The sequence below is a fragment of the Pelobates fuscus genome, chromosome 9, assembly GCF_036172605.1.
Source record: "Pelobates fuscus isolate aPelFus1 chromosome 9, aPelFus1.pri, whole genome shotgun sequence".
Lineage (NCBI taxonomy): Eukaryota > Metazoa > Chordata > Amphibia > Anura > Pelobatidae > Pelobates > Pelobates fuscus.
The window spans coordinates 84,076,896-84,093,158 of record NC_086325.1 but is presented as its reverse complement, the minus strand read 5'-3'; the positions used below and the strand labels follow the sequence as shown (position 1 = coordinate 84,093,158).

The window sequence follows — 16,263 nt, the reverse complement described above, 5'->3', positions numbered from 1 at the left end:
GAAGGAGAAGTAATGATCTGAAACCGAATGGTCTCAGAGTGTAACACCCCTGTAGACATATGTAGGGGAACAGTCTCATGTGTGATAATAGGAGAGCATAATGGTCTACCATCTATGGCCTCAACGGCCAAGGGTGTCTCCTTCTCTCTGGTGGGTATGTTATTCTCCTTGACAAAACTGGAATCAATAAAGTTTTCGGCCGCTCCGGAATCAACCAGGGCTAGTATATTCCCTGCTATGCAGTTACTATCAAGGTGCAGGGAAACAGGAAGAAGTAGCTTATTAAGAGGCAAATCTGAGGACTGTGATGTCACACCCAAGGCCAGTCCTCTATACGGTCTTAGGTGCGAAAGTTTCCCGGACGCACGGGACATTCTTGTCTCATATGACCCCTCCTACCACAATAAAGACAAAGTCCCTCCTTTCTCCTATAAAGCTTTTCAGCGTCGGTAAGTTTAGCAACCCCTAACTGCATAGGTTCCTCCTCAGAACCTTTAGATCCCTCGGGAGTCTCAGCTCTAGGGGAGTTAAGGGGAACAAAATGTCTATTTCTGGACCTGGTATATAACCTGTCACGGATCCTGTTATCTATATCGATAAGATAGTCAATCAGGTCCTCCAGCGGTACAGGGAGGTCCTTAGCTGCTACCTCATCTAAGATAGTATCAGACAGACCTTCCATAAAGGCAGTAGTAAGGCCATTATTAGTCCAATCTACCTGTGAGGCAAGGGTCCGGAACTGAATAGCATAATCGGCTACAGATTTAGATCCTTGCTTTATTCTCATTAATGCCCTGGCGGCATTTTTTGACCTTTTAGTCGTGTCAAATGTTCTACGGAACGCTGTGAGGAAGCTATTAAAGTCGTGTACCATAGGCCCATTAGCCTCCCAAATAGGATTTGCCCATTCTAGTGCCTTATCCGTAAGCTGGTGCATAAGAAAACCCACCTTAGATCTGTCTGTGGGAAATGAACGTGGGTACATTTCGAAGTGGAATTCTACTTGATTAAGGAATCCCCTACATGTCTTAGCGTCCCCTCCATACCTAGGTGGCGGGGTTAGATGTGCAGAAGCATTAGACATATTAGCTGTGTCCGGTATAGGGTTTACAGGAGGCGTAGGTACAGGTACCGGAACAGATCTGGATAACAGTGTCTGGATGGCTTGAGCCATTTGATCCATACGGTGATCCTGTTCTGCGAATCTAGCCTCATGAGTGACCATCTGTTGACCTAAACCTGCGGGGTCCATGGCCCTATCGTAATGTCACGGTAATATACCCCAACACGCAGGAATAGTTCACAGTCAAGAGACAAGAAACAGTGTTCGTCTTACCGGACCTTAGAATGGCCGGACTAGGACGAGAGAAAGACAGAGTCAGAACAAGCCGAGGTCAAGGGAACTGAGAGACAGCGTAACGTAGAACAAGCCGAGGACTGGTACACAGAGGACAAAACAGCGGATAAGCAAGCAAGGATAAGGAGAGAGCGGAGTCAGGAACAAAGCCAAGGTCAAGCACCAAAAAACCAACTGAACGATACAAGCACTAAAGGGAACTGGACAGAAACCACGATAGGGCAAGGAGCAAGGGGAAACAGGTGAGTATAAAAACCCTAAGGTTCACTTTGATTGGCTCCTGTCATATCCACGCCCCCAAAACGTGAGTGAATGGGGAATGTGGCCTGACAGGGGCCAATGGGAGACTGATTCTAATTTAGTCTCCCACTGTCCCTTTAAGAGCGCGCCCGAGACGCGCGGCGCGCTCTTAGTGTCGGGCGGGACATGTGACCGCTTCTCGCGGTCACTGCCCGCCTGACTGATCCCATCGTTGGCTGAGCCGCGCGCGGCTCGTGCAGGAGCAGGACCGCGCGCGGCGAGAAGGGAGGACCCCGGCCGGCCCCTGGAGAGGGTAAGTACCGCTACAGCCAGGCTGCTGCGCTGGAGTTTGGCGCTGCAGCCCTTTGACTTTAACATTCAATACCGCCCGGGTAAGCAAAATGGAAACGCCGACGGGTTGTCACGACAAACTGATCTGGAGAAATGATCCATGAGCACCCCGGTCATCCCCAAGCCGATCCGTGTGGGATCAGACTGTGTATGCCGGCTTGTGGGCAAGGGGGAGCAGTGTAGCGGAACGCAGTAAGCCTGTCCTGCAATATGCCTGTGTGACTATTCGTTATAATTTTGCCTGTGTTGAATTGCTATTCGTCTATTTAAAGTGTGAATTGTATGTTATTCGGTAGTTTCCATCCGTACTATATGCTTATGGAAACTACCGAACGGAGGGACCACCCCGGAGAGAAGTGTGCCAGCAATTAAGGTTCACATTCTTTCCAAACCGCAAGTTAACCGGCTCATTAACATTATATCTGGGTGGCCGCCATTCGGCATGCGTACACGTGGCGGCGGGGATTATTAAGGGGATTATGACTCACTCTGAGGGGAGGAGATGTGTGGGAGGTAACAAGCACTGTATTGGTTACTGTCATAATTACTGTAGTTCCCTCCCTTGCATGGGAGCAGGCTTTATAAGAAACCTTGGAATAAACGATAGTCAGTTCTACTCCTGAAACTGTGTGTCGTCCAGTTATTGGGAGTGCTGTGGGGATATTGCTGTACCGTTTTACCTGCTGGAAACTCTGCTGTGGATTTACTAATGACTTGTTCCTGAGCCTTCCTTGGATCTAAGGTGGAGAATAGCTGTGAGAAACCAGCTCTCCGCTACAACTCCCATGATACTTTGACCATCTATCGCATTCAAAGAATTATGGGAGTTATAGGCCGTGAACATCTGGGCGGCCAGAGTTTGAGATTCCAGGACAAGAATGATAATCACCATACATATATCTCGCTTGGGTGGGCGGTTAATTAATGTGTCATAGTATTAGTCTTATTTTAAATCATTATGTAATTTTGTAGTCTGCTAATGTATGAAATGTAACTGGGTTGCCAGCTGAAGCCCAACTTCCTTGATGCAATCAAATGTGAACGAGTTATTCTTGATTACATTTATTATTATTTACTTACAAGCACTCCTTTTTCAATAAAGATTATGTAGAACTATAGACACAAGCTTTTTATTTTTCAGCTGTGGTGGAGAACCGTTGTGGTTATTGACTAAGCTTGTGTCAGGATCTGAGTGGGTCCTCAGCAAGATTTAAGTCAACTCCTAACAAATATACAGTAGGAATGACAGAAGAGGCATATTACCAGACCTTAGAGTGATCGGGCTTAATGCTTAGTATAGAATTAGGGAAAAGCTAAACGAAACCTATAGTTACTATGCCAGATAAACTAAACCAATTATAAACTGAGGCAGAAAATACAAAAAACAAAAACTCAATGTCAGGACTAGCTGGGTTCAGAGAACCTGAATCAAGGTTGCCGCTGGAGCATCATTCCTGGTAGCTAATACAATATTTGATGCAGAAGCATTGATTCAGGTGGGTATTTTTACAGCTCGTAATTTGTGTTAGATTCTGAGAGACAGTTTGCATACAAGAATTCAAAGGTAATTCAGAAGCCCTGCATCATTCCTACAGCTAGGCATTGGCCTATAGATATGATGCAGGCCCAGTTCACCTTCAGATCTTTGCTCTGGTCTATCATACACGAGAGTGCCTTCTGATATTTCTGTTTGACTTTTATAGTTTTGACTTCTGTCTTTTCCCTTGTCTAAGCAGTACTCTGTACTCCTGAACTCGGCTTGTCCTAATGTATTTTCGCCTTTCTGTTACGTCTTGGTCTCAGCTTGTCACAGACTAGTTTTGTCTCCTACAGTCATTTAACTTTACATTAAAGTGTTAAGTTTGGCTATTCTAAAAACTGGTAATACACTATTTCCTCTGTACCTGCTGTTAGTCTAGGTGTGTGTGGGCATCATAAACCAAACTTGACAGTTAGCTGTATATAGTAAGGTTAGCTTTGAGATTTTCTCAATTATGTAGGGATTGTTCATTAAATATTGACAACAAACGAAAACTAGTGAATTAATCAGGAATGTTCCACTGAATGAGAAAATTCTGAAGTAATTCACAGTCTACTAGGAGAATGTTCGAACTGCTGTATTTCAGCCAGAACAGATCTTTTTGGGGAGTATGTTTTAGGAGCCACTGGACTTTTATTAAAATCAAATTATCACATTATGGATAAATCCTAATCCTAATTAGAGATTTAACACAAACCTGATTTGATGTTTGGTTCTTGACACTTTGATGGTCTTTTTATTTATAATTAATTCCAGTTATTCCCATCTGGTGTATATAAGATTACCTATTATTTTCAAACATATCTGGAGGTGTGTAACTATTACTTACAATTTTTGTCTTTTGCTGGCAGAGCTTTGTGGGAGGGCCAACGTTGAAAATCCTAAATGCAGATCAAACAGACGGTGCATCAGTGCAGTTACAAATTAAAGGAACACTCTAACATTGAAAATAAATGTTTTTTTATAATGACAGAGTGCTCCTTATCTTTCATAGTTTAAAAATAAAAATGCTGTTTATATCTACCTTGTATTCAGCACCAGACAGTATCTGCTGGGCAGCTACTCCTTCTTTTCTGAGAAAATTCTGATGGATGATCTTTGATTACTCCTATGACAGCCACAGCATTTCCAATGACGGCCACTCCAATGACAACTAGAGGCATTCTGACTGATAATTGTAGACATTGTCATTTCTTGCAAACAGCACGTTTACATTTGTGGAACTGCAGAAAAAGCATATCTGCACCAAAACTACTAGATGGGGTGGTAAGGGTGTTTAGAGTGTCCCTTTTTAATTTAGTGTAGTTGTACTATTTTTTTTTTACAATTTTTTTATTTTTTTATTGCTAGGACGTCTGATAGATCAGCAATCAAATAAACTTGCAAAGGATGAAATGTTACAGATGATACGTCATGGAGCGACCCATGTATTTGCTTCAAAAGATAGTGAACTGACGGACGAAGATATAAGCACAATTTTGGAAAGAGGGGAAAAGAAGGTAACTTTCTGACTTGTCCTCAGTTCATTACACCTTCAAAAGAGGTTCTTTTAGAACGCAAAATGCTATTGTTCCTTGAAGCACTCAAATAACTTTTCTTTTTCTTAAACAGAAGAGGAAGATAACTGTTGCAATTTTAATGGAAAGTGTATATAATCACAAATCAATTGCTTTGGCTCTCACAATGTTCATTCACGGAAGCGCACAAGTAACTAAATCTTACTGATTTCTTTTGACAATAATTCCTATAAGACATTTGGAGATTGGAAAAAGTAAAACCTAACTAAACAACTTTCAGAATTGCTTTAACTCTTTGATGTTAAATGCTTGCCTGGGTCTTGAAATCCTAAAATAGTGTGATAAATCATCCTGAACAAGGTATGATAATAATAAAAAAAATTATAACACCGTAAAGGGATTATTTTGTATAGATGCAGGGTTAAAGAGAGAGAGACCTCCAACTTTGAAAATAAAATTATAATACTTTCTCCTTAATGGCAAACAGAGGTAGGCAGGCAGCCAATGAAAAGGAGATACCATTTTTTTTATAATAACAGTTGTGTGCACATCAAAGGAATTTGAACAACATCTTTTGGAATGTTATTTTATTTTTCCTCTTTAAATCATTATACAGAAATCTGTGCACCATAGAATATTCTGATCAGGAAATCAGACGCACTCTTTAGCAGATTATGCTATTTTCACGTTCTCTTCCGTGTACCAGGCGTCCAAAGCACAAGCCTCCTGCTGACACTCAGATGTACCTTGAATGCTTTACACATTGATGCATTGAAAATGTATTATCACACACACACACACACTCTCTCTCTCTCTCTCTCTCTCTCTCTCTCTCTCTCTCTCTCTCTCTCTCTCGAACAGCCGTGGAGAGCTTTCTACTCAGGTAGGGTGGGAGCTTCCCAGAAATTCTGGAGAAAGGCTGGAAAGATGAAGAGTGGGTCGGGATTCCAGCGACAGCCAGTTTAGCTCTTTTAACATGTCACAGTGGTGGGTAAAGTACTTACATTCTAGTACAAAGCGGCAGAACGAATGCTATAACGTATTAGGTTTATTATGGTGGGTTTGCGATGTGGGTGCATACACTACATCCCCATAATCAATGACCGGCATTAGCATTTGTTGCACTATATGTTTCCTTATTGTAGGGCTTAGGCAGGATTTGTTTCTGTACAGGGTACCTAGTTTTGGGTAACGTTTTGAAGAGATTTTTTTCAATGTGAAGGCCAAAAGATAGATTTGGGATTAGCAACATACCTAGACATTTAAAAGAGCAGACTTCTGTCAGTGTGTTATTTGAATTTGTTCTGACACAGAATTGTTGATTTTGTAGTTTACGTCATTTAGTTACAGTTCCAAAGATCATTGTATCAGTTTTGTCAGTGTTTAGGAAGAGTTTGTTATCCGCTATCCACTTTTTTACCTCTGTGAATTGGTTTTGGAGCACAGCCTCAAGCTGCGGTAGATTGGGTTTACTAGCATAGATTACAGTGTCATCTGCATATATGTGTACAGTTGAGGATTTGCAGACGTCGGCAGATCATTTATAAATAATGTGAATAGCAGGGGGCCGAGTATGGAGCCTTGGGAAACACCACACGTGACTGAAAGAGGAAGGAAAGTGCTGACAGAAATGGCCACATATTGCAATCGATCTGAAACATACGATCGAAACCAAGTTAGCGGACAAGTTAGCGGACTTTTTGCAAAAGAATGCCATGGTCTACTGTGTCAAAGGACTTGGCAAAATCAAGGAAAATAGCTCCAGTTAAATCTCCTTGTTCCATGCCAATTTGGATGTCATTGCAAACTTTTAAAAGGGCAGTCGAACTTGAGTGTTTTGGACGAAAGCCTGATTGATCAGGGGTCAGATAATTTGATCGTTGATAATATTAACATAGTTGCGTGTGGACTCATTTTTCCAAGATTTTTGACAGTACAGTGAGAAATGATATCGGGCGATAGTTAGATTCCAAAGTATTGTCACCACTTTTATGGATAACTTTTGCAGTCTTCCAAAGTTTGGGTATGTATCCTGACACCAGGGATTCATTGATAAGGATAGTGACAGGTTTAGCAATTGCTGGCGCACTGAGCTTCAGAAACATTGCTGGGATTTGATCTGGTCCACACTGGTTTTTCATTTTTAAATTAAGATGTTTATTAACGACACTAACAGGCACAGGCCTAAAATTTTATTTCTCTAAATGAGGATTTTGAAGATTTGTCTGATTAATCTATAAAACTCCCATATAGTGAACAACCATGTTCACTGCATCATCATGAATTATGTCCATCCTTAGTATGTCTCCCATTCTTCTTAATGATTTTCCAATTGGTGCACCAGAATCTTCTTATAGCCACTGGAAAACATGTGGAATGATCAGCAGCATTTTCAAGTGTACAATTTTTTGGTATACAATGAGGCATGCAGAGCATCTCTGATTGTTGCATATTGCAAAGAGAATCAGTGCAGTGTAGCAAAAGATTCAGACATTATCCCTTTTCATGGTCTACTTTACAAGTGTACTTCTACTAATTCTCTGTGCTTCTAGACTGCTGAAATGTGCTAAAAATTTATATTGGACTGTGGTCAAAGAAATATATTTTGATTGTTTAGAGACAGATAACCCACAGGTCAGAATTAATTTGGTTTGGCTGAATTATTTAAAGTCCTAACATTTTCTGTTATATAAATGAATCTAAATCACTTTAGGCATTTTTAAGAATTTAAAGAAACACTATAGGGTCAGAAACACAAACATGTATTCCTGACCCTACAGTGTTAAAAACACAATTTAGCCCCCCTGCTCCCCTTCACCCCCCATAAATATAGCAAAATCAAACCAGTTGTCCAGTCTGCAGATGCTGGGTCTGCCCTTGATCTGCCTGCTTGGCTGATATCACTAGAAGTGATGTTCTGAGCCAATCACAATGCTTTCCCATAGGAAAACATTAGATTGGCTGAGACTGTCAAGGAGGCAGATCAAGGGTAGAGCCATCACAAGCCCATGCCAATCAGCTTCTCCTCATACAGATACATTGAATCAGTGCAGCTGTATGAGAAGAGTTCAGTGACTCCATGCAGGGGGTGGGGACACTGAATTGCAGTGCTGCACATTGTGCTGCACTGCCTCCGGAAGCATTCTAGGCTGTAATATAAACACTGCATTGTCTCTGAAAACACAGTGTTTAATACAAAAAGCCTACAGGGAAAGATTCTACTCACCAGAACAAATATAATAAGCTGTAGTTGTTCTGGTGACTATGGTGTCCCTTTAACTAGAATTTGCAGTTGAGCTCATAGGCTGTTTTGAAGTAAATTGCTTACATTTATAATAGCGATTTTTATACAAGTCATAACAAATTGCTGTAAACATTTAATTACTACTAACTGTTTGAGTTTATACTCTGATCTTTTTCTGTTAGTTGGCATCGAAGGTATCTATATTTTTAAGCCAACATTGCTTTGTTAGCTGTTCCTTTTTTGGATCTTGCAGTCAATATACATAATACTACAAACCAAAAATGACTTTCTAAAATCTGCAATCAGCATGGTTATTGATTGTATGATGCAATTAACGAGTTACTTGCAATACAAAGACTCTTCTCTGGAAGTGGTACAGAGTAATTTGTGTATATATACAGACAGAGATACTGCACTGAACTCTGGAGATCAAACACTAACTCTGAGAAGACAGTAAAATGAAACAACAGCTCTAATATCTCACTGTTAGCCTTCCATAGTTTAAAGAGGTTTATTGCAGCAGAGTGAGTGCGCCGTTTCATACTAAGTAGTAAACTTATTTCAAAGAAAATGTGTTGTCAAGCTTATTGTTGGAGCGAAACGCACCCTACTTATTTTAAAACTGTAATAAAAAAATGTCGAGCTTGCTGGCTTTATTTTTTCCAAATGTTAATCCTAATGAAAATAATATTTATTTCGGCATTCATTTGCTGAATGTGATGTTTAATTAGTTTTGCAGGAAACAGAGATGTAAAAAAAAAAAAAAAAAAAAGTCATATAACTGGTACAAATGAAAAAGTTAGATGCATTGCTTAATTACAAACAGAAACTGCCTCCGTTATCATACATTTGAACAAGGCAATGATTTTGCTATTAAATGTGACTATTGGAGAGTTTGTAAAATCATTATATAATATATGATATTTGATTTGACAAAATAAAAAATATGAATGGTACCAGATTATTGTTTATAATATAGACCGGGGGGACCTTCTGTCTGTAATAATACTGCTTGATTTATTATATAGTTGCTGTTTATCAATTTTCAATAAGAGTGAGATAAAAGCATTGTAGAACAGAAGGTAGAGGTGAAGCATTCAGTTAAAATGAAAGAATGTCTGTATGGACCTTGAGATGGCATTATTATATATCTTTTATAGTACATTATTTTGTAATGGTTTTATTAAAGTTCTGTTCTTGAGGTTCTATGCCCCCTGCTATTCCAGATGCCATGGAATGCCACACACACAGACACACACCCCGCCAACACACACACACACACACACAGACACACACACACACACACAGACACACACACACAGACACACACACACACACACACTGCCAGATTGGCTTCCTCAGATTTATGGAAGTCTCATTTCTGGGTAGCTGTTGCTACCAATTCTGTCCCTCTACTCTATATATCCTAGCAGTGATATGTTCCATCAATCTCAGGTAGTTGGCCATGTACGCATGTAGAGAATGAGATCCTTCTATTTACTGTGTCGTATCAGCAATCAAATCTGATGCATAAAGCGAGCTATGCATTTTCTGTCTGCACAAAACATTCTTTTTTACAATTACTGTTTATAAGAAAAGTCTTAACATGGCTTATATTTCCTTCTAGACTGCTGAAATGGCAGAACGTTTGCAGAAAATGGGAGAAAGCTCTCTTAGAAATTTCTCCATGGATACGGAAACTAGTTTATATAACTTTGAAGGAGAAGACTATCGAGAAAAGCAAAAGGTATTTTTTAACACAGGGAAAAAATAGTGCTGGTGCGATGCAAATAATACAACTTTGGTTCCAGAATAATGACTAATAAGCAGATGATGTAAAAGGGGCATTTGGTGGCAAGTATTAAACATTACAGAGAATCCTGTAATTGGGTGGAAGTTTACACTGCCCCTTTACTTTGTTGGCAGCATTGATCTGGATGTAAACATACTGTAAATGATAATTGGTTATTACTGAGAAGTTATTACTATTTACTCCAAATTAGCAAGTACAAAGATCTTATTGGTGGTCGGACAACCCTGGCCTCTTGCTTTAAATGGGTAGTGCTATATACTAGCTGCCCTTCTATAATGAGATGTAAAACATACTTAAAGGACAATTGTCATAAAACAATTTTACTTCTCACTTTTGAAACATTTATTACATTTCCTGAAATGTAATGATTTTTCTGAAATGCTGTATGATTTTTTTGATGTTGGGTTAGATTCTACTACTATCTAACCAACTGTTGCTCAAGCAAACCTGCCTGTTGCTGCAATTGTTCTGTGTGAGCCTGCTGTGGAAGGCAAGCTTGGTTGAGCAGCAGCTGGTCAGATAACAGTAGAATCCGTGGAATTTTGTGGAATCGCTGAAAACAGTGAAAGTTCCACAAAAATTTATAAACAAATAAAAAGCTATATATATCATTAAAAATCATTACGTTTAACTAAATGTCTTAAACTTTAAAAAAAAAAAGAAAAAAATGAGAAGTGACAATTTGATGACATTTGTCATTTAAGCCAGTCATTAATTTTTAAAGGTTTATTCAGTGAGGCTAAGTATGTTAGCAATTAAATAAGGGCTTTAGGAAAATGTAGCGTCTAGTTTGTCCTGAAACTAGTGTTCAAATCAAAGTAACCTTCTTGTTAATGAAAAATTATCTGATGAAATAGACAGCAGCTATACTAAAATATAAGCAATATCCAACGCCTGCCATAGCTTTGCCAATCAGGCACTGTTATCTAGCAAGAGTTTTGGAGATACTCATGTGTGGCCTGTTTGTTAGATATCTTATTAGGGTATGAAGTGCAATACTGAACGCTACAGGGCGTGAGTAATTTTTTATTATAGAGCTATAAGATATAGATTTGAGGTCAGCCAGGATCAAGAGGATGATAGCATGGGTAAAGCACAGTACAGTGTGCCAACATCAGGGTACAGGTGCCCTGGGGACAGCATAGAACTTCATTGGAAGAGCTCGGTCACACATTGGACAGCAGGCATAACACGGGGATAACCGCAAAGGGAACCGCTCCATTAATTTTTTTTTCTAAATTTTAAAATAAGGGGTTCTCTCCAAAAAGAAGCAAAATTGGATTCAGCTCAAAATGCAAGATTGTATAGACCTTTAAAAAAAAAAACATTTTCTATGCTTTGTGATGATGTTTAGACACATATATACTAAAAATTACAAAAGTGCTTCTTTCTCCGGTGAATGCATCTAGTTGAGTATGATGGAATGGATCGAGCCTCCGAAACGAGAGCGCAAAGCCAATTATGCTGTGGATGCATATTTCAGAGATGCCTTGCGTGTTAGTGAACCTAAAATTCCCAAGGTAAGCACATATCTTAATTTCCAATTACATTTACAGTTGCTAATGCAATTAAGATTCATTGAAGTTTTATTTCTTTAAAGGCATGCAGACAGAAAGAAAGTACTGTATACTTCAGAGATAGTTTCAAGTGATACTTTTTGTAAATGGAAAATGTTACACTTTCTACAAACATAAAAAAAACTTCGGTTGATCAAATGGTGAAACTTGTAACAATTTTACTTCCTATCTACAAACCTTTATTTTGACTTGGTGTGGGGTATTACTTTTTCCCTCTTTGCTTGATGGCTCACACAGGACATAGTCATTTTTTTCATGGATTCTCCAAAAACTGTACCTGTATCAAACCAGGCTTCCTAACTGAGCAGAGCTCAGTTGTAAACCTGTGAAACCACTGGCACCTATCTAATACCTTTATTTAGGTAAAACATTGAGACCTTCGCTATGATCCTTATCCAAATTAATATACATAAACAGACGCTGCTCTCTAAATTAGATAACTATCGATGTCTAGGTGTTCAATGGGATTCTGCACCTCAACACAGTGGACTAGACATTCTTATATATAGATGTAATATTTATGGATACACTTTTTGGATCATCACAATCTGTTAGAAAAGCTTTCCAAGAGATTTATCTACTGATATTCCCATATACTTTAAAGGGACACTATAGTCACCAGAACAACTACAGCCTATTGAATTTGTTCTGGTGAGTAGACTCATTCCCTTCAGGGTTTTTGCTGTAAACACTGTCTTTTCAGAGAAAATGCAGTGTTTACATTACAGCCTAGTGATAATTCCACTGGCCACTCCTCAGATGGCTGTTAGAGATCCTTCCTGGGTCATGGCTGCCTAAAATGCATGCAAACATTCACTGTCTCCACCCTCTGCATGCAGACACTGAACTTTCCTCATAGAGATAAATTGATTCAATTCATCTCTATGAGGAGATGCTGATTGGTCAGGGCTGTGTTTGAATTGTGTTCTGGCTCTGCCTCTGATCTGCCTCTTTGTCAGTCTCAGCCAATCCTATATGGGGAAGCATTGTGATTGGATCAGGCTACCACTTCTACTGAAGTGGGCAGGTCAAAGGAAACAGTGACAAAGAAAGCAGCTCCAGACTTGAATACAAGTACGCTGTTACTATATTTAGGGAGGCCGAGGGGACCAGGGTGGCTAGATGGTGGTTTTAACCCTATAGGGTCAGGAATGCATGTTTGTGTTCCTGACCCTATAGTGCTCCTTTTATGATAATTTATGTACATAAATGCTTTAAAGTTTAGTCTGTGCAGTTCAAAGCTACAAAGTGTTCTAAATTCCCAAATTGATTCAATATTTGTTTAATTTGTTTAAGGCACCTCGACCGCCGAAGCAACCAAACATTCAAGACTTTCAATTCTTTCCCCCAAGATTGTTTGAGTTGTTGGAAACGGAAATTCTTCATTACAGGAAGACCATTGGATATAAGGTAACCTTAAATGCAACTTTTATCGCCACAATCTACTTAAATTGCTCTCTATTTTCCTTCTCTGATTTTTTGACAGCTTGATAGATTACATTTGGGAATTTGAGGGCTTCGACATTAAATATTAAGTCCCTCACATGTAACAAACTTGGCGACAGCTCAGATCAATTAATTAATCCCTGAGCTTCTAAAATCATGATAAAGGGACACCATAGTCACCAAAACAATTTTATCTTAATGAAGCGGTTTTGGTGTATAGACCTTGCCTCTGAAGTTTCACTGCTCAATTCTCTGCCATTTAGGAGTTAATCACTTTTGTTTCTGCCCTTGCCACACCATCCCTGGCTGTGATTGATACAGCCTGCATGAAAACAAAATGGTTTAATTTTAAATCACATGTTAACTTACTTTAACATTTTTTATCTCCTTCTCTGTAAATTGAACTTTAATTACATACAGGAGACTCCTGCAGGGTCTAGCAAGCTATTAACAGAGCAAGAGATAACAAATTATAAATTAAACAGAATTTGCAATAAAGGAAGAATAAACATTAGATGACTCTTTACAGAAAGTTTTTAAGACGCCTGAGCAAGTCATATGCAGGGAGGTGTGACTAGGGTGCATAAACAAAGTGATTTAACTAGAAAATTGCATTGAATTCAACAGTGAGACTGCAGGGGCATTATCTATCAATCAATCCTGCTTCATTAAGCTAAAGTTGTTTTGGTGACTATAGTGTCTCTTTAAGTGTAACTCAGTCGGTTATAAACCAAGACAACTGTTCTCTAGTTTGAAACTGTAAAAGGCTGCTAATTAAAGGGAAACTCCAGTGCCAGAAAAACGATCCGTTTTTCTGGCAGTGGAGGGTTCCTCTCCCTCCCACCCCCCAATCCCCGGTTACTGAAAACCCCTTCAATGACTTACCTGGGACAGCGGCGATGTCCCTTGCCGCTGTCTCCGCCTCCGCGACGCTCCTCCTTGTGATTACGTCGGCCGGTGGGCCGAGGAGACCTAATGCGCATGCGCGGAAATGCCGCGCATGCGCATTACGTCTCCCCATAGGAAAGCATTGAAAAATCATTTCAATGCTTTCCTATGGGGTTTTGAGCGACGCTGGAGGTCCTCATACAGCTTGAGGACGTCCAGCGACGCTCTAGCACAGGAAACCTGTGCTAGAAACTAGGAAGTGACCTCTAGTGGCTGTCTAGACAGCCACTAGAGGTGGAGTTAACCCTGCAATGTAATTATTGCAGTTTATGAAAAACTGCAATAATTACACTTGCTGGGTTAAGGGTAGTGGGAGTTGGCACCCAGACCACTCCAATGGGCAGAAGTGGTCTGGGTGCCTGGAGTGTCCCTTTAAGTTTAATTTGGGGTATAGCCAAATACTTACCTCTAAGCATTAGTAGGTATGAATGCAGGACAGGGTGTGCCATATGCTATTAGGAGACTGATGGCGTGACTGTGGATAAGACTACCCAGGAATAGAGGAGTCTAGTTTAAAATGGGGGTGTGAAAGCCTGACGTGTATGCTCATTAGTCTGACAAGCAGTTGCGTCTGCCAACCCGACTCAGTTTTTCCACTCAGTGTTGTTAAAGCACTCTTGTATGGGCTCAATGTCCTTACTGCACTTTGCAATCACATCAAATGATGCTTTGTGCTTATAGGTGATGTTTCTGCTGAGCCCACCAGAGAATAAAAAATAAAGTTGAGTGAATCAAGCATTTAGTTTGCTACATCTCAATGTAACTTTGTAGGGCATTCAATTACATTAACAGGTTTTGGAAATCTTTTATGGTGTTTCGATGCTTTAGAATTTCACATTACTTCTCTTCCATTTCATTGTAACATCTTTTATCGCAAATAAAACAGTAGCTGATCATCAAGGCAATGTTCTTGTTTGCTACTGTGGTTTAAAAATAAATAAATCTTAACGATTGTGACTTCTAATCAAATTATGAAATTACACATTAATATAGTTAATTCAGTTTTGGATTCTTCTAAAAACAAATACGGTTTGTCCAGATAATTCCTTCACAAATTCTATTTACTATTTCCCTTTTATTGTACACTTTTGCCATGTTTCATTGAGCCAATGAATCTGTTTATGACTCTGGCTCTAGTGTTGCTTTAAGATTTTAGTACATTTATACTCCTGCTTATACATGTATTTGTTTCTGTTACTGGAGTCTGATGATTATGTTTCATCCTACTGTTTAACTACGTCTTCAGTCATAATATTGTCGCAGACACATATATATATATCCTTTTTAGCATTTTTATATGCCAACTCACTTTGGAGGGAACACTTTTAATAAAGGCAACAAATCTCACAGAAAATATCATAAAAGACATTACTCTAAACTACTAAATCTTAACTTTTTTTTCCGCGAAAGACCTACAAAAATGCAATATGTGCAGAAGAAAAAAACACATGTGAGGATTGGCTTCTTAATGATGTACCTAGTTTTTATTGATTATGACAAGCACCACGTTAAAAATGTATTTGAAATATGAGTTTTGTTTGCTAAAGGGGCAAATACACAATATATAACCGATGATTACTGGTAAAGCTTCAGTTGTGAGAATGCATGATAATGTAACTGTTAATATAGGTAGTTTATTGGATTACCACTGCTGCTCAGTGGTACATATTTTAATTTTTTTTCACTTAGCTGGAATTTGTAGGTTGCAGATGACGACATTGCAAATATTGGTCAAAATAGCTGAAAAAGAGAATTTATCCAATTTAGCTCTTATCTTGGCACATCCTGGCACATGTATTTCAATTTTAAATTCGTGTTCTTGTCAATCCTCCAAAAATGTTAGTTTTAGTAATTCATACTGCAAAGCACACGAACAGCGTCTGTAATACCTGTTAAACATAGTATTAATCCTCCTTTAGTTTTTGCAATTATGAACGGATGAAAAAAATGCTTGCTGTGACTTTCTTCCACTTTTAACCCTTGCAGACTATGTTCCTATTCCAGGATTATTTTTACATATTTTTCTGACTATAAGCACAAACATTTACCCCATTAAGAACAACTGAATGAAAAATTTCAACACTATGTTGATATAAGCATTTATCCGGCTGGGATGGGAAAAAGAATGCCATGCTTAACTTAGGGTTAAAAATGTTTTACAAAAATTGTAGAAATATTCCCTCGAGGTGAAAATGTGTATTTTCGATCAATTTCTGACCATTTCTAGAAT

At 39.1% G+C, this 16,263-nt stretch overlaps 1 protein-coding gene across 2 annotated transcripts in view; it reads left to right on the top strand.

The window, feature by feature from the left end:
• Positions 1-16,263, top strand: part of SMARCA1 (SWI/SNF related, matrix associated, actin dependent regulator of chromatin, subfamily a, member 1) — a 208,483-nt gene that overhangs the window by 141,135 nt on the left and 51,085 nt on the right. For both annotated transcript variants that reach the window (XM_063432114.1, XM_063432115.1), the window contains 4 exons: positions 4,839-4,987; positions 9,877-9,996; positions 11,472-11,582; positions 12,936-13,049. In XM_063432114.1, the coding sequence (XP_063288184.1) occupies positions 4,839-4,987; positions 9,877-9,996; positions 11,472-11,582; positions 12,936-13,049 (494 nt within the window). The remainder of the gene's footprint in view (positions 1-4,838; positions 4,988-9,876; positions 9,997-11,471; positions 11,583-12,935; positions 13,050-16,263) is intronic.